The sequence below is a fragment of the Mastigoproctus giganteus genome, chromosome 7, assembly GCF_048544385.1.
Source record: "Mastigoproctus giganteus isolate SK-2022 chromosome 7, ASM4854438v1, whole genome shotgun sequence".
In the NCBI taxonomy this organism is placed as follows: Eukaryota; Metazoa; Arthropoda; class Arachnida; order Uropygi; family Thelyphonidae; genus Mastigoproctus; species Mastigoproctus giganteus.
The window spans coordinates 144,519,849-144,539,629 of NC_143581.1; the positions used below are offsets into that span (position 1 = coordinate 144,519,849).

The 19,781-nt window shown below is 37.8% G+C and overlaps 1 protein-coding gene across 3 annotated transcripts in view; it reads right to left on the bottom strand.

The window, feature by feature from the left end:
* Cog1 (conserved oligomeric Golgi complex subunit 1) overlaps positions 1 to 19,781 on the bottom strand; it is a 546,651-nt gene that overhangs the window by 255,120 nt on the left and 271,750 nt on the right. For all 3 annotated transcript variants that reach the window (XM_090377929.1, XM_090377930.1, XM_090377928.1), the window contains 2 exons: positions 19,336 to 19,417; positions 12,336 to 12,441 (listed from right to left, as the gene is read on the bottom strand). In XM_090377929.1, coding sequence (XP_090234055.1) covers positions 12,336 to 12,441; positions 19,336 to 19,417 — 188 coding nt within the window. The remainder of the gene's footprint in view (positions 1 to 12,335; positions 12,442 to 19,335; positions 19,418 to 19,781) is intronic.

The following is a 19,781-nucleotide window of genomic DNA, read 5'->3' on the forward strand; positions in this document are numbered from 1 at the left end:
GCCATATTGCTCCGGGATATGCGGTGGTCATTCCCTGAATGACCTTTCCGCATCCTCCGTGTTTGGTGGTGACGGGCTCGAACCCCGGTCTAATCAAGAAGCGTGTGCTACGCACTGCTGCTCCTTCCCACCTGGCTACGGAGGCGCCTTGATGGCAGTAACTCCCTGTGGTTTTAATTCGGAGCAGATTTCCTCCTCGGTGACGTCGAGAAGGTCCCACTCCGAAATGACACCTCTCGATGAATTTAGTGTTCTGTGTGGTGTCACTGTTATGGGTATACCTCCGATTGATGTTACTCGGAGTAGATGTTCAGACTGCCTGTCATTTTTTGTTTCAATCAAGAGGTCCCCAGAACGGAGCCTCTTAACTGACTTGGGTGTACCTGCTAACCCATCCAACCCTTTTTGTATAAAAAAGGGCGACATTTTACCAATCGGTGTTTCGTTGGTGGAATGCATTATTAAGAACCTTGGAACAGGCCCTGATGGTAGTTCGGTTCGCTGCCTCTTTGTAGCAATAATGCTATCTGCCTCTCCATCATTATTTTCAGATAGGGACCGGGTTGGGGCCCCTGAAGGGATATGTTTCTCAGGATTCATGAAGTTTTATAAATTGTTCAGTGCCCGGGCTCCCCACCCACCACGGAGCCCAAAGGGACGCCCACTACCCGGCATGCAATAAATGCGCTCGGGAGTGGGACGCCAGGGCTACCCAGACACTATACCCGCACCGCCGCCAGCCTGAATCCTGTCCCTCGGACCATGAGGGTAGGGGCGTGGCATATACCCGCACCGCCGCCAGCCTGAATCCTGTCCCTCGGACCATGAGGGTAGGGGCGTGGCATTGACACGGTTGACCCTTGCAGGCGAGCCTACTAGCCGATTGATCCTAGCCGGGCCTTCCAGGACCACCCGTCTTGTCGAAGCAGGGGCCAAAGTGGTGTATTGAAGCTGGGCCCCTCAACCACCAGGATCCCCCTTTCTGAATTTCCACGGGTCGCAGCGCACGGCAAACACGCCGGATTCCATTGATGTAAGCCTGGAACCTGGGCTGTGGGCGTTGGATCCCAGTGATGTTAGTCTGGAAGTCCAGCAGCATCACTGGGAGGTCCCCTCACCACGTACAGGTGCCCACGTCGAGGGGCAGGAGAGATTAGAAGTCAGGGTAATCCCCAAAAGAGATACATCATTTTGCCTAGAAATCGGAGTGTCACTAAAGATAAGCATAGGAGCATAAGAATCCTTTTTGTGAGATATAAGACAAGACTGAGTTTTAGAAGGGTTGAAATCAACGAAGTTGTCTTTGCCCCACGGGAGAATTGCCCGAAGATCGGCATTTAAGGAATTGGTAGCAGATTTTCGAGAAGTTGAAGCTGATTGAGCAGGACAAGGTTTCTCAAAATGGAAAGTGGAATGCAATGTACTATCATCGGCAAAACTATGGATAGGATTTCCAGTCAATGGAAGAAGGTCATTAATATACAAGAGGAAAAGAGTGGGGGAAAGAACTGAACCTTGGGGGACACCAGCATTAATGGAGAAGTTAGAAGACAGAGAGCCATCTACCATCACCCTCAATGAGCGATCTGAGAGAAAACTGGATAACCAATTACTAAAAACAGTTGGCAAACCATAAGATGGAAGCTTGTTTAGAAGACCTTTATGCCAAACACGATCGAAAGCCTTTGAGATGTCAAGAGCAACTACTTGTGTTTCACTGAACCTTTCCATTGAATTAGTCCATAAATGGGTAACATAAGCCAGAATATCACCAGCGGATTGACACTGATGGAATCCATACTGGTGATCGTTGATCAGACGGAAGGTTTCTAGGTAGTTTAAAATTTGGCGGTTAATTGATTTCTCCATTACTTTAGAAAGAGTAGAAGTAATTGCAATGGGAGGATAATTGGATGGAAGGGATTTGTCACCCTTTTTAGGAACTGGCCGGATATAAGCAAATTTCCAAGCAGAAGGAAAAACACCTTTCGAATAAGAAAGTGAAAAAAGGCAGCAAAGAATAGGAGTAAGTTCAGGAGCACAGGTTTTGAGAACAAGTGAAGAAATACCATCGGGACCTGGAGCTTTCTTAGCATCAAGATTCGTCAAAATCCTTCTGACATCCTTTTGACGGAAGACCACAGGAGGGAATGGAGCGTGTTAGGAATAGTGGGAGGTGTTTTACCAAGATCGTTAATGCATGAGCTGGAAGAAAAATGGGATGCTAGCAGGTCATCTTTATCCTTGGCTGAAGTGACAACAGAACCATCTGGTTTGGACAGAGGTGGGAACAGAGATGGGCAAAATTTGTGGCCAATAGCTTTAGCAAGAGACCAGAATGCTCGGCTACCATTAGGGCAAGAAGCAAGTTTTCTACTCTTAGCCTGTTCAAACTCTAGTTTGGACTGATTAATAACTGCTTTACAATTGTTGCGAGCTTTGGTGTAAGCAGAAAATGAAATTGAAGAATTAGAAACAAGCCAATTACGATATGCAACATTCTTCTCTTGAACAGCCTTAGCACATTTATTGGAAAACCAAGGTTTAGATAAAGGACGAGATTTTAAAGTGGAGTTTGGGATAAAGGATTCCATTCCTGCAAGAATAATTTCACTGAAACGATCTGAGCAAACGTTGACATCAGAAGTTTTGAAACAGTAATCCGACCAAGGAAAAGAAGAATTGAAGTCTCACAGGTCATCCCATTTTGCATTCTTGTAATGCCACACAACACGAAGTTGGGAATAGCCATGAGATAAAGGTTCCATTGGAGAAGAGACAATCACCAAGTTGTGATCTGAAGTGCCTAAAGGACTTCTCACTTCGACCGTGTACTTAGAAGGGTTATTTGTGAGAAAAAGATCAAGCGTATTAGCCGTATGATTAGGATTGTCCGGTATTCTTGTAGGTAAATGAACAATCTGTGCAAGATAATTAGTAATTGCAAAAGCATCAGCATCTCGACTAGCTCGGTCGGTGTGACTAGAAAACGGAAGCCAGCTGGAGTTGTGAACATTAAAATTACCTCACTGTTAGGAAAGTTGGACTGGAGAAAGTGAAGTTGGAAAGAGAGGAAGTCAAAGAGCTCCAAGTGATTAGTGGAGTTGGGAGAATGGTAGAGACAACAGATGAATTTGACACAATGAGGTAGAGAGATTTTAAGCCAGAGAAGATCAAAGAGAGGAGATTCCAAATTGCCAAGTCTCTGACAGGGAATATCAGAACGGAAATATGCACAAGTACCACCTTTGATGCGAAAAGAATCATACTGCTAATAATTTGGGAATCTGAGATGAGCAGTAGCTGAATCAACCGATAACTGAGATTCTGTCAGAAAAAGTACATGGGGTTTGGCAGACTGCAAGTGGAAATGGACATCGTTGAGATTAGAATTGAGACCAAGTATATTTGTGAAATGAATTAGGAAGTGCTTGGGAGGTTTAGATCTTTTCGCAGATAAGCTTGCTCTATTAGTTTGACAATTCATGGTGTATTCAATAGTAAGAAAAAGTGGGTGGGACATGCTGTATGAAGTAATGAAATTTTTGGATATGGCGTACACATAGTAAGAATATACCCAGATCCTTGACATAACGTGGCCTCGACAATGCTCCCCGCATACACACTACTCGGACTCCCTCCAGTCACTATCTGACAGAGTAGAGGTAGCAAGATTATACACTAGCCGATCCGGAAGCCTCCTAGAGAGTTACCAATAGGTTCGGTCCGGTGTACTAACTAGTGGCCGGCCTGTGAACACCGTTTTAGAGCTGTACCCTCGAAATGTAAGGCTAGCTGATCCGGAAGCCTCCTAGAGAGTTACCAATAGGTTCGGTCCGGTGTACTAACTAGCGGCCAGCCTGCGAACACCGTTTTAGAGCTGTACCCTCGAAATGTAAGGAATATTGGATCTCACCACGCTGTTCATCATAACCTCAAAAGTCATCAATCATCCTGCATGATGGAAGAGATGGGGAAGGGTTGACCGGAACTTGGCTCTAGAGACTAAACATCGGTTCCACCACTTCAAGCCTCCAATAAGCAAAGTGGTGGTATTGCACCGGTTGATGAGAGTCATCTACCACCTAGTACTGCCTGGTAACATAGAGGGGCGGCGTTCCTCCCTGTGGTGTGGGCACCACACCTCGACCCCTGCTTATGTTGGTTCACACCTGGATGGTCACCCACCATGTACTTGTGCATGGAGGTTATGCCGAGGATTACTAACAGTCCAGCCATCGTGAAGGTGCAAGCAGAGGATTTGGCTGTCACAGACTGTCCGGACTTCGCCGCAATTGGGTCCACTTGACTTGAGTGTTACCCGAATATCAGTTCCATCAGCGTTTTAGACTCACAGGTAGCAAGTACAGCTTGTCTGGCATATCTGAGAGAATGTCTGTGAAAACCTCAATTAATTTTTAATAATAGATTAAATAATAATTTATTAATTTTTGAACTATTGTTTTAAAAAAATCCAATTTTAAGTGAATTTTTTAAAAATAAGTTTTTTTATGTGGAAAAAAAAAAGAAAGAAAGAAAAAAAGAAACTGTCAACAACAACAACATTATGATGGCGAGATGGAGAAGGGTGATATCAAGCAAAACAGATGGAGTCTGTTATAAACACAGAGAGTTGTCAACTGTGCAAATGACACAAGGCAGAACATGGTCATCAGAAAAAGAGAGAGAGAGAGGTTCATTCGTAGAAGAAACCTCTACTATGTTGAGATATCAGGTGCCTAGAAGACAATTAACATTGATTACATACAAGGTTGTTAGTGAAGAAAAGACAAAGAGCATCGTATGTGTGGTTTGGACTGTCTGGTATTCTGATAGATAAAGGACCAGCCCCAAAATCTGTGGGGTTCTGTTCAAGAATTATTTGTGGCCCTGGGGTCCTGTGCAAAACTTATATGGGGTGTTTTTGTTATAGTGATTTTTAAATTTTTTTTTTAAATTTTACAGTATTATTATTTATAACATTTGAATGCAGGGCCCTTTTCAGCAGAACCAGTTGAACATGCTTGTGGCCGGCATTGGATAGGTAAATAAAAAAGTTGTACAAGTTATTCAGTAATTGTAAAGGCCTCAGCAACTTCATCAGCTGGGTCCATATAGCTGGAAAATTCAAGACAGTTGTGAGTATTAAAATCACCAAGTGAAATTACTTCACTGTTGAAGAAAGCTGAGCTTTAGAGAAAGAAAGAAATCAAAAACTTTTAAGTTATTAGTAGAGTTGGGAGAACAATATAGTTGAATTTAACTGAATGGGATAAAGAAATTTTAAAGTCAGAGATCAAAATAGAGGAGATTTCAGATTAGAAAGTTTCTGACAAGCAATATCAGAGTGGACATAAGCACACTACCTTTGAAGCAAAAGGAATCAGGAACAAATAAGGCAACCAATAGTTGAGTTTAAGACAAAATTAGTAAGTGGGTCTTGACAGATTGTAGGTTAAAATGGATGTAATGGAGACTAGAACCAAGTCAACATCATTTGTGAGGCAAATGAAATTATGGGGAGGATTTAGATCTTTTTTAAGACAAGTATTTATGGTTCACTGAGTAGATAAGGGAAATGTATGGGGGGATATGTATGAATTAATGAAATTTATGTACATGGTGCGTGCGCGCACACACACACACACACACACACACACACTCACACACACACACTCACACACACACACACACACACACACACACACACACACACACACACACACACACACACACACACACACACACACACACACACAGAGCAAGAATTCACAGCTCCTTGATATAATATATGCAGTCTCAACAATGCCCCACATACACTACTCCGACTCCCTCTAGTCACTATCTGGCAGAGTAGAGGCAGCATAATTATACGCTAGCTACTCTGGATGTCTCCTAGAGAGTTAACAATAGGTTTGGTCCAGTTGACTATCTAGTAGTCTATGAAAACAACTTTAAAGCTGTACTTCTGAAATGTATGGAATACTGGTTCTTGCAATGATTCCCATCATAACCTCAAAAGATACAACTTGTACTACAACAGGAAAGATGATGAGAATGCCAAAACTTCACTCTGGAGAATAAAAATGGGTTTCACCATTTCAGGCTTCCAATAAGCAAAGTAGCAGTATTACACTGGGTGATGAGAATCACCACCGGCCATCTACCACCCAGTATGCAGTAGATATTGGTGACACAGTTAAAACTGATCATTCCTTTGTGTCATGTGGATGCCGTGCCTCATCTCTTGCTTAGACCAGTTCATACCTTTCACCTGGGTGGTCATCTCCAGTTTACTAGGTGTAATGTTCCTGACCATGAACATGGCATATACACAGGGTTACTAAGAATCCCAAATCATGATGGTGCATGAAGAGGACTTGGTTGTTGCAGAATGACCAGACTTTGCTGAAATTTGATCTATTTGACCCACAAGTAGGATCTAAATATCATCAGTGCTTTAGACTCTCAGGCAGCAGTTGTACCTATCAGAAGAGTGGGTGACAAACCTCAAGGACCAGATCTGTCACATTTGTGTTGAACAGCTGAGGAAATGGAATCAGGGCAAGAAAAGTCAATTCCCATGGTTTGTCATGAGCTGAGAAGTCACAGAGACATTTGATACTTCTAAAATACAAAGCTATTAAAAGGACATTTTGTATCTGCATTTTTAAAATGAATATCTCATTTGCTATAAAGACCCATTATGCATTTACCCGATCTACATATACAAGAGTGGACAAAATAATGGAAACACCCAATATGAAAGTAGTAGTTTTTTTAATGGTTGTATGATGTATTTGTGAACATGCAGTGATGATTTTTTTTTTTTGTTTGTTTCTTGCAGGTAGTACTGTGAAGGAAAGACAATAAAAGCTGATTTTTATTTAGAGGTGATAATATAAAGGTACATGATGAAAATGATCAACCTATCTGCTGATTTCTTTCATATATATCCCAAGCAACTGAATCAAAAGAGATTTCTGCATTCATTAAGTTAAGGATAAACAAAATCTGATAAGATGAATTGTGGCAGAAAATTGAAGCTGATATGAAAGAGACCACCAGACAAAGAAATGGACTGTAGCCCAAAAACAAAACTGATGCCTCAAAAATAACTGTAGCTCTTAATGCAAGTCTCAGATTAAGGGCAAAAACTTCACAAATTTGAAATTTATGGCAGAGCTGCTATTGCCAAGTCACCACCAGTAATTTCTTCATGAGAAACTCACAATACAGTTTCATCATCAAATTCAAAATAAAGTGCATTTGATGATAGACTGTTGCCAGTATGAAAATCTATGTGACCATCCCTACACAAAAATAAGCTAAGTAATTCATTGAAAGATTTGGATCTTTCAAGATCTGCAAAGATTTAGGGATCAAGAGTCCAAGCTAAAAACCCATTCTTTCTAGGGAAATCATTTTCCTGGTACAAGCACTGTGAGATGTTGTTTCTGTACTTTTTTTCAGGAAGATTTGCTTGTCTATTGTAACAAATTTCCATATTAATTAATGTCTTGGGAGATCCAGTACACAAAGCAAATGAAGAATATTAATAAATTATATGGCAAGATATTCCCTTGCATTAGGAAATATTGTGAGAATGGGAATAGTATGAATATTCTGTTTTAATACATTAAATGGAAGTTTTTTCTGTGCTGATAAAAGTCTGAATAATACCCAAAAGATATACAAAGGTAATTCCTTTGTATTTCCTGAGTGTGTGAAATTCAGGTGTATTAATATGCTAGGTTACATTACAACATCAATTCTTCTGTTCATTATCTATTGGATATTCAAAAATTTGTTTGACAGTGAAACTTATTATGGATCTATATGTAGTTATTTCATTTTATGGATATGCAGTAATTCCTTTTCAAATTTCCAAGAACTGATGAAATTCATAAATATTACACTCTATTTAGAATCTATATATTAGTATTATTAGTTAACAAAAAGTGGTCTCATTGATTTATGAACTTTAACAAAATTGCAATTTTATCAGTAAAACTTTTGTATTCTAATATTTAAGAAATAAACATCAAAAAGTTGATTTTATTACATTCCTGATGCAACCTAAAAAATATACATACACTACTTTAAACTCATATTTTGTGGAAATAAATGAGTTTGGTTCCTTTAAAAGCTAGATATTACATTAGAGAATTTTCTAATTTTCAGTCACCTGGCAAATCATATAGAATTCCTCACTCTATTTCTTAAAGCTAGAAAGATAAATATGTGCAACCTCATAATTTTTGCTATTCATGTGCATACACACATATGTAAAAAAATACTAAAAATATTTTAAAAGAAAACAAATTCAAACCTTTTTAAAAGTTTTTTCTTATCTGTCTAATCATGGCAGATAAGCAAGTAATCAGCATAACCTAATTTGCTGATACAATGGATTAGGTTATGCAAGCAATATCCCTAGAGTTAATGTTTTGGAACAATCAAATATATTTCGTGCAGAACTTGGCTGAATTACCCTTCTAGCAGGTTCATTAAAAATTCCTCCAAACATAGTGAATGAATTCAACGATCACATCTTTTAGGTTAAATACCAAAAAAATATTTGAGGACAAGGAACTTTAAAAATTCATCCTTAATTCTGACCCTATACATATTTGGAGCAAGTGGATGGGTGAAATAAGGGTTTTTTTTTTGGCTGATGCTATATAAGCTTGCTTTCTTGCATCACGTGCCTTTGTTAATGCTATATTAAATAATAAAATCAAAAAAACATCACTACACATGTCTTATTATCCAAAACAAACTATTAGGAGTGGTAGGGCAGGACCCTTTTTTACTCCAACATGAAGACTGAAGGACATTTTATGGCTATACTGTATGTCTGCAATTAAAAAAATGATGCTGACTGGGAAGAAATACCACACTCGAGGAATACACTAAAATTCGCACAAATTTTTCTGCTTTTGGAAGAAAACTGTACACCAAATGTTTTTAAATTTTCATATTCTTTAAAATTAAAATTTTCTGGCCACAAGGACACAAATTTTATTTCTGTAGTTCCTTTGTTTTGCAGGTTTACAATACAAGCACAAGTGACTAGCTGCAGTGCAGGTATCTTCAACTGCCAATCTTTGTTAATCACTGATGAAGGTATGTACAGCTATACTGAAATACAGTAAGTGCCAGTTATCGTGATCACTGGTTATTAGAATCAGCCGTTTAAGAGAATCAAATTTCAAAGAACCGATTCAAATCAATAAAATGCATTACGCTTTCATTGTCTATTAGAATCACATCTTCGGTTATAAGAATCAACTTTGAACGCCTCTGATATTTTTCTGAAGCACATTTCTGAACATCACAACCATAAAACAATTTGCGGTTTTCGGTTTATTGGGCCTTTTTGTTTGTACAATCTGTTATAAACGGGTAATTACTACAGCTTTAACAGAAGAAGAAGAAGAAATTGCCCAGTCTGTTACTGATAATTTCAACAGGGCGGACAAGAATAAAGAACCCAAATGAATTCCAGTTACAAAACTGGCAAACTTGCAAAGCTGTAGCAGTCCTGAGAAGAACGCTGGAAGAAACTGGTGCAAATGATCGTGAATATAGACTGTTATACAATATTGAAAAATCTATAAAGACTTTGTAATGATAATTTAAAGCAATTTAAAATAAGTGACTATTTAAAATTATAATCATATTACAAACTGTTGTTTAATTCTTCCGATTTTTATGCATCATTTAATTGGTAATTAACTTTTGATAATGAAGTGTCAATTTCTGCAATTATTTCTGTCAATATCTTTATTTTTATAGCCTGTGGATAATATTCATCGATTTTTGCTTATTAGAATCAAAATTCAATTTGCAAATTATATAATGATCACTATATTACTGTATGTGATTTTCTCTATGTGTTTTTAAGACTACAGATATCAAGTTAATATTTACATCTTATAATAAATTAGGTTCTAAATTTAATTCTTACAAGACAACATATGAATATGTGACACAGGATTATAATAACATTATATATTTGATTAGATGTCAATCAAATTGTTAAGCATGTTACGGTGATAGTACAACAGCTAAATTTGGGACTTCAAAAATTTCTAACACATGTGTCTACTACCATTTTAATAGCTTCAAATCTGATTTATCGGGTACAGAACTAACACAACATGTTCAATATTATAATCATAACGCACTCATCGATTCGGATATTACAGTAGTTAAACTAAATTCCAATTATAAAATTCTTCAAAATGAAGCTCTCGTCAATGAGTGGTTTAAGCGCCACACATCGTTCAACATATTAAACAAGAGGATTCCAATCAACTTCTCCCCTATTTGGAATTTAGCACATATAAAGTTTCCACGTGCACTGATATGCGTTTCGGGAACTTAAACAACTTAAACAGTATATAACATACTTTGCATGTTCTTCTCTTTCCACGATAGCTAACTGAAGACTGTTTCGAAAATCGCTCGTGCGCAGCTATCAGCTTTTATCTCACTTTTATTTTATTTTTAATACATAATTTTAATTAGAAAACTATAGAATGGAATGTGCACTTTCCTTTCTTAGGCAAATTTTAACAATTTTTAAAGCTCATAATTTAGTAATTTCTAATTTTTTAAATTCATAATTTCTTTAAGTTAAAAATAGCTACTAATCGGAATTTTAAAATTTCATAACTACTATGTACATGTTGAAACTTTCATCAAACTAAGCGGATTACTATGAGGTGAGTGCTGATAATTAAGCTAAGCTATACCTACGATCTAGTTGTTACATCACAGTACATAAGAATTCTTTAATATATCATCAGTCATTTATAGTATTCTAATGTGGCTCCCTGATGTAATTTTTTTTAGCATGACAAACTTAAAATTCTTAAATCAAAAAAAATTAATTTAAAATAATGAAGAATATATAACTGCCCTTAGTTGAACTGTACAATATACAGTAAACCCCCGTTATTCGTGGTATCTGTATTCGCAGTCATTGATTTAATATAAAATGAAACCTAAAAAAATGTGAATTTTAAAGCACCGTGAACATTTTTCACCATAAAAAAACATGAGCGTGGCTAAAATCATCTTTCCCAGTCAAAACAGTGCTCAGTGGGTGGTGGGGAGAGGGGTGACAAAATCGCAAGCGTGGATGTTTCTCGCTAATCCTTGTTCAGTATGTGCTTTGTGCTTGTCATGGAAGGTTTTGTCGTTTGCTTTTAATTTATATGCTTATAAATTGAATAAATTTATCAATTTATATGCTTACAAAGTGAAAAATCTACCGTTTTGCAGTGTGTTAGGGAAAACAGACTTTTTCAAGTGTGTTAATGGAAGAAAGTGACTTTATTGTGGACAAGTTCTTTTCTAACTCCTACAAAAATATGGCTACGAATTGTGAAAAGATCAAAGGTGATGACATTAGTGAGTAAAATTCAGTTATTAGACAAAATTTTTAATGGTGAAAGTGTCTCGTCAGTGGCAAAACATTATAAAATCAATAAGTCAACGGTACGATCAATCAAGAAATCGGAAGAAAAAATCCGTTGTAGTGTCCGTGAAAACGTGCTAAGTGCTTCAAAAATTTGCTCTGTAACTCGTGATGTTAAATTAGAAAAAATGGAAAAGCTTTAAATCTGTGGATAGAAGACAGAACTCAAAATAAAATTCCGTTAAGTTCACTCATCATTCGTGAAAAGGCAAAACACCTTTATCAACACTTTAGCGAAACTGGTGATAGCACTGGCAGGATAAGTTTTTTAGCTATAGCAAAGACGCTGGATTGAAAGATTTGTGTGAAATTTCTAATAAATATTACATTTAATATTAAATTGTTTCTTATTTTCATTTCGATGCCTTATGCTTGCATTTCACTATGTACTGTCTATGTACATATAATATATACATAGACAAAATTTTAGACTAGTTTTTCTTATATATTTCATACTTTGGATCGGAACCCCTTTATTACTATGGGAACCATAACTCAGTATTCGCGGCATTTCTCAGGAATGTAACCCCCACTATTCACAGGGGTTTACAGTACAGTATGTATACGATTTAAAACATTTTGAAAGCACAAAGCTGGTTCATTGCTCATACTCTGTTATGCTGCCGCAATTCAGAAGAAATATACATTTTTGCTATTTGTATCCCTTATCCTATTAACATAATGAATAGCACAGCAAACTACACAATTTTAAACTAATTTGAAATTATTCTAGCCTTATTCCAAAAAAAATTAATGGTGTACAATCTACATCAATGCACCTGCTGACACAACTTTTTTCTGACATACTAGAGAGTTAAGTTTTAACTTTCCAGTAAATAGTCACCTGAAATAACTGCTTTGCTACAGCTTCTCTAATAACAGCTAATCCTTTTGCAGTGCTAACATATTGAAGGAGTCCTTGAAGGCATTGACGGCTGCTCATACCAACCCTATAAGAAATGCAGAACAAAAACTTGAAATCTTATTACATCAAGTGTCAGAGTTTGAGATGCCCAGCATTTTGTTTTCATTTTGACTGGATCTTCTCAGACTTAAGTCTAGGCATATCATTAAGAAATATTTGCAAATCATTTAAAAATATATTAAAATACTAATAGTAAAATAATAAACAATACTAGCTGAATGTCATTTCTCAGTCAGTCATCGCAATTAAATGAAATACATTAATACACGAGTGTGGACATATCTCACTACTGATATACACTCATGTGCCAAAACATTAAGACCAGCAAGTCGTTATGCAAATCGAAGCAACTGCAGGTGAACTACAGCGTGTATGCGGGTTTTGGGACATGGTATAAAAAAAAACCTGATGCTGAGCTCCGTTAATCAGTATTACTCCTGTTCTTCAGATGGGAAAGGCAGTGGACTTAAGCGAGTTTGACAAAGGCCAAACTGTAATGGCCAGACTGGTGGGATTCTCACGGTCAGCCGTGGTTAGTACCTACCGAAAGTGGTGTGAGGAGGGGAAACCCACAAACTGCTGGCAAGGTATTTGGATGACCATGGCTCATTGATGCTCAAGGTGAGTGAAGGCTCTCCCAGATGGTACATGACAACAGAAGGGTGATGGTGGCGTAACTCGTCGGTAATTGGAATGGTGGTGATGGGAGTAATGTGTCACAACACATAGTACATCGAACCCTGCTGAAAATGGGGCTGCGTAGCCGCAGGCCGCTCCGAGTGCCCATGCTAACCATGGTTCACTGGCAATAGTGCCTACAGTGGGTACGCGAGCATCGAAACTGGACCTTGAGTGATTGGAAGATGGTCGTCTGGTCCGGCAAATCATATTTCCTGTTGCACCATGTAGACGGCCGGGTATATGTGCATCATTTACTTGGGGAAGTGATAGTGTCTGGATACACCGTGGGACGAAAACAAGCCGGTAGAGGCAGTGTCATGCTTTGGGTGATGTTCTCCTGGGATACTCTGGGTCCAGTAGTCCATGTACTGGGCACTCTGATGTCTACCACCTACCTAAACATCTTTGCTGACCAGGTACACCCTTTCATGGCAACAGTCTTCCCCTCTGGCGGCGCCATCTTTCAGCAGGATAATGCACCATGCCACACTGCCCGGATTGTTCGAGACTGGTTTGCAGAACATGAGAAAGACTTCCAGGGTATTGCCCTGGCCTCCAAATTCCCCAGACATCAAGCACCTGTGGTTTGTGTTGGAACAGCAACTGCGATCTGTGGTGTCTCAATCATGGACCTTACAAAAGTTAAAGGATCTGCTGGTTACATGTTAGTACCAGATACCAAAAGACACATTTAGAAATCTTGTGGTGTCCATGCCTTGCCGGGTACAAGCTGTTTTGGCTGCACGTGGAGGACCAACATCATATTAAGTAGGTGGTCATAATGTTTTGACTCATCGGTGTATGAACATATGACCTTCTAGATAACTAAATAGAAAGTGTGATAAAAAAAAAAAAAAAAAGCAATTTTATTTGCTCTGGAATAAATTGTATTGATGAGTAGTACAACCAACTTATTTTTTTTTTCTACAATTAATACAGAATCAATTAGAACAGTAGCTTGTGAAAGGTTTTAGTTAGAGGATCAGTGTACCCAAGATTTCGTAACAAATTCGTGAGCCTGAAGCTCACATCTATCTAGAACATGAGGTGGATAACCGCAATTTGAAAGCGCCACCCTAATTTTTGAAATCTTCAATTGCCTGTCACCAGTCGAACTAGAGTCCATCCAAGTGCGGGAGAATAATGTAAGCGCAGTGTTACATAAATGACCAGGGGCGTGCGCAGAGCCATAATTGGTAAATTGGTCTGCGCACATTGGCTTCCTAAAAATGGAAGTTACTAAATGCGAATCCACGGGTTGGACTAACACATCCAAAAGAGGAAGGGTATTATCAACCTCTAGTTCAATCGTAAACTGAATGACGGGCAACAGGGAATTGAGATATTGCAGCAACCCAGATTCTGATCCCCGGGGTAGAATTGCAAAAATATCGTCAACATAATGACTCCAGAGAGTGATAGGAATTGGTAAGTTCAAGAAAATCTGACTCTCAAGTTCTTCCATGGCGATATTGTCCATGATAGGACTAACAGGGGCACCCACAGCTGTGCCCTGTATTTGGCAAAACAGAGAGTTATTGAACATGATCACACCCCCTGTTAAACACAGATTGAGAGCAGTACAAATATCATCTGTAGAGAGCGAGGTTCTATCTCCCAATATGGCATCCCTCCTCAAAAGATGTCTCGTGCAGGCAATGGCCTGTTGTACAGGAACAGAAGTGAACAGAGAAACCACATCAAAGGAGACCATAACCTTGCTCTCAGAAATAATAAAATCTTTAATAATATGCAGAAAATGCATACTACTGGAAACAGTGTAAACAGTTTTCCCAACAAGGGGTGCTAATAACTTGGCAACATGTTTAGAAAGTTCATACGTAGGTGTATGACAACAAGACACAATGGGCTGTAAAGGAACATCAGGTTTATAGATTTTTGGAAGTCCATAAAACTGCGGGAGTCAACAACATGTCACATGAAGCTTCCAGCGGACATTCTTGGTAATCTTATTGGCAAAAAACCAAGAATGCACAAGTTTATTAACTTTAGATTCCAACTTCTCCAACACTTTCACAGGGGAGTCTTGCACAGTTTCATAAACCTCCCAATCCTGTAATAGAGCCAGGGCTTTACGAATATACTCCGACTTGTCCAAGATAACAGTGCGCCGCCCCTTATCTGCAGGCAAAACTACAATAGTGCCATCTTTGCACAAAGAAGAAAGAGCTTCCCGTTGACATCATCTGAAGTTATCAGTAATAGGCTGGATGTGCTGTAAAATTGAAGCTGTTTTAAAGCGAATTATGTTAGCAGTCTCTTCAGGTAGCTTGTCAAGAGATGCTTCCACACCCATAGCCAAATGTGTAATGGGCAGTTTACAAGGAAGGACTGCAAACTTCATGCTGAGGGTCAAGAGATCATGTTGCTCCTTAGATAATTGTTTGCTACTCAAGTTTGTTTTGAACTTCAGTCGGAACGTCTTGTTAGGATTTTGCGTCTCCATCATATACGATGCGTGCAACTTCCGGGGAGGAAATTACAATCCATTATTTCTAAGGTGAAAACACCTGTTCCTCCTTTCCTATGGAGTGGTTCCATATACCATATTACGTTTCCGGATTGTGGGGGGTGTTATGTAGGTGAGTCTGGTAGAAGATTGAAAGATCGGGTTTCTGAACATGAGGTGGCTCTGTGAACCGCTAATTTTGAATGCTCCGCAGTCGCCGAACATTATTGGGTTGAGCAGCACAATCTTGATCCCCAGTGGGATATCAAAATCGTCGACTATTCACGTGATTACCGCCAGCACTCATGGCTTGAAGCACTACACATAGCCACCAATAATAGTACTATGAATCGGATGAGGGGAGTACATTTACACCCTATTATAGAATGTACTGTATTGCAGTGCGATGAGCACTGGTGTTCATTATGTGTACATAATTCTGCTTTACTGACACCAGACTCGTGATACAGGATCATGCCCAGCTGACTTGTGCTATTGTAGCCATTAATATATACTGAAGTACATCAGTCAAAGACTAGCTGATGAAGAGGCACTTCGCTTCGAAAGTTCCTATATATTTTAACTCTTTTATCTTATTGTATTTTAACACTTTTATCTTATTGTACTTTAACGCTTTTATTTTATTTCTGTTTTATCTTATGTATATATTATATTTTTATTTTAATAAATTTATTTTAACTAGTTAGTAGGTCGTCGCAAGAAACTTTGATGATATAACGCAATCCAACGCACAAGGCCTGTTTTCTAATATTCATACTATTACCACTCCCACAAGATGGCTAACCAATTCCACTTTAAAGTTGTTGCTTCTGCACATTGGAAGCAAACTTATTTCAAGGTTTGGCAACCTACTGCCTATAGATAAACTTCATGAGATCCAATCTTCTGCTATTCCCTGAGATTTTATATTTATGGCCCCTAGTTCTTTTCTCACCTACAAGAGAGAGCACAAATTTACAACATTCGTTTTACTTAACCTCTTCAATGCCTTATACACTTCAATCAAATCTCTCCCTAGATGTCTAGTTGTCAAATTTTCAGTCAATCCTAAGCTATTCTTCACATATACAAAGATTCACACTCATCACTACTCTGGTTAACCTTCTCTGATCCCTCTCCAGAAGTCCTACATCTTTTTTTAGGTGTGGTTGCCAGACTGAATATAATATTCCCAATGTGGGCTAACCATCTCTTGCATAGATAAAGAATAACATTCTTCTCTGTACTAGCAAAAGTCTCATAAATCACAGACAGGACAGGGTGTGCCTTTCTATCCACTTGTCTACAGTGCATAAAAATTTCATATCAAATCAGATTTCATATTGTAATGAAAACTTGAGCTTTCCATTTTTCTGCAAAAAAGTTACCAACTATTAGCTCCCTCCTCTAGCTTATATCTAACTCCAGGATTTCTGCTCTCCAAATGTATAACCATATGTTCAGAAGCATTAAACTTTATTTGCTATTTTTTAGACCATATATGCAACTGAGCCATGTCTTTTTGAAGCAAACTGGCATGGCCTGAATTGTTAACCACCTGTCTTACCTTCAGATCATCAGAAAATTTTGACAGCCTCCCTTGGATACCCTCCTCAATATCATTTATGAAAATTAAAAACAGGAGGGGACCCAACACCAAGCCCTGAGGAAATCCACTTGGTCTCTCCGGGCTCAGTGTTGCACTAGTCTGCTCTAACAACTGACCATTAATGACCATAATGATTGATACTATCTTTTAGACAGTGTGTGATTCAACAGAGGATCTTACCAGTACCTTCAACTTCCTCTAACTTATATAGCAGCCTTCCATGAGGGACATCAAAAGTTTTACTGAAGTCTAGATATAATGTCAAAATTGTTACCTACAATTTAATAACTACATCACAATAGTGTACAGTGAGGCATGACCTCTCTATAATGGACCCAATCTGGGATCCATTCACATTACCATTCTTGTCAACATGATCCTGAATCTAATTTTTAAGCAAACACTCCATGATCTTCCCTATGACAAAAATCAAATTCACTGGTCTATAGTTATCAACTATATTAACTACAGTCAGATAACCCAACTCCTCTTTACACCACCTTTGTAGATTGAGGGGGCATCAGCACTTCTAGTCCAACAGGATCTTCCCAGTCTAATGACATGCTCATTAATATATCCAACAGACTGATACACTCACATGCAGCCTTTATTATTATAACAGATTATACATCATCTTTTCCTGGAGCCTAGCCCTACTTTAGCTGAGGTTAAAGGAGGGCAAGCTTATTTTACTATATTTGATTTCTTAACATTCCCCAAAGATTGCATTCTTATATTCTCCAAGAGTTTGCTTTCAACTATAAATATCATTGAGAAATATCCATTCAGCTCATCTGCCATTTCCAACATTTCTATTGACCTTCAACTGCAATGAATTAAGGAACCTATTTCATTTATTCTCTTCTATTTTGTATTCACATGAATACTTCCTGTACTTATCCTTAATTCTCTTTGCTAGTGTTTTCTCATAATTAGCTTTAGCCCATCTCACCCCATAAGTGATCTTGTTACATATACAGTCAGTTCTGCTATAACGTGCATTTTGGCAACGTGAATTTGCTCCAACGTGACTGATGTATTGGGGAACAATGTGGGTATAACTCGATTTTCATGTTGGCTTGTGCACAATTTCGTCTGCAAGTAACATCAGGCGAACACAAAACCTGATGGCTGATGCTGAATAATAAAGTTGCTTTCTTGCATCATATGCCTCAACTAATACTAATGCATTCGTTTCAGATTATTTATTCAAAGATATATGCAGTATAGCATAGAAACAGTCTTAATTTATCATTACAGAAGTTAAAAATCAAATGTTGGCTTTACCTACTGTTTGAACCCACGATGACCTCGATGCATCATTGTTGTACCATTGTCCATTGTTAGCACCGGCGTATGATGGGGGGTAGTTAGCTTTCACTCAGTTCTGCTGCGAGCCATTGCAGTGTGAGGTTATTGCAGGCATTCTTTTTCTAATCACTCAATGTTTGAGATTTTGTTCGTGGCTATTTCAAAGTGAAATACAGTGCCATTTTGCGTTTTAATTTTATTACTGCTGTGATTTTGTGTTAATAATGGCATTCGAACAGTGTGACAATACTGAATAGTTAATTTCAGGTGCCTTCACATGTTTACAACACTCACTGGTTGACTGCTGAAGAACGACCACTCATATATATTGCAATACATCACTCCTAGTGCCATTTTATGCATATATGCGTAAAGGCAGCAATGTGTTAATTGAAGATTTTATTAAAAAAATTAAAAGTTAGCAGGAATGAAAATGGGAAATTGTCTTGTTCCAGGAGAGCAGATGGAAATAAAAACTCCTACTGATATCAGAAGCCAACTTCTGGAATGTGGACTGAAAATATCTCTCAAGCATCAAATTTAAATATATATCATTAAAAATTCTATTTCAATCTGGGATGCAATCCTTCACCTTTTACATTATTTATTGTGAACAATGTAATATTAACTGAACATTTTCACTTTATGCAGCTCTTTTTGGAATACATCCATAGTATTAAGTGGAGACTTCCTATAAAAGCAGCAAAGAATCTCAGAGGTTTGTGGTGCGAAGGAAGAAGAACATTAAATTATATTTTGCATGGAAATATGACAAAACACAGTATAATTATAACAGTGACAACATAATTAACATTACTGCTTGTTATACAGAAAGGGTAATAACTTACTTTTCAAGCCATATCTCACAAGATTTGGACAGATTATCTATGTGAACTGGTACTGGGTTTGATTTAAGAATAGGCTTAAAGTCTAAAATTAAAAATATATATTAAAAAAACTTTAAAAGAATTCAAAATATTAGCTCATATTATCAAAATTATGCATGATTAGAGAAAAACACATCTTATACATAAGTATTTATTAATGAAAGTAATGTCTGAAAAAGTGCTCAAGTTCTTTATGATAAAGATAACTAAAGAACACCATTACAGGAAACCACTGCTGTATTACATTAATGTATAATTTAATGTATTACTTCATATATTATAATTTAATGTATTACATTAAATTATAATATATGAAGCTTTATGCTCTTTTTCAGAGGTGAGAACAAAATAAGTGGCTAATTGTAATGGTTCCATTTCTACATGTTTTAAAACTTGATGCAAAAATA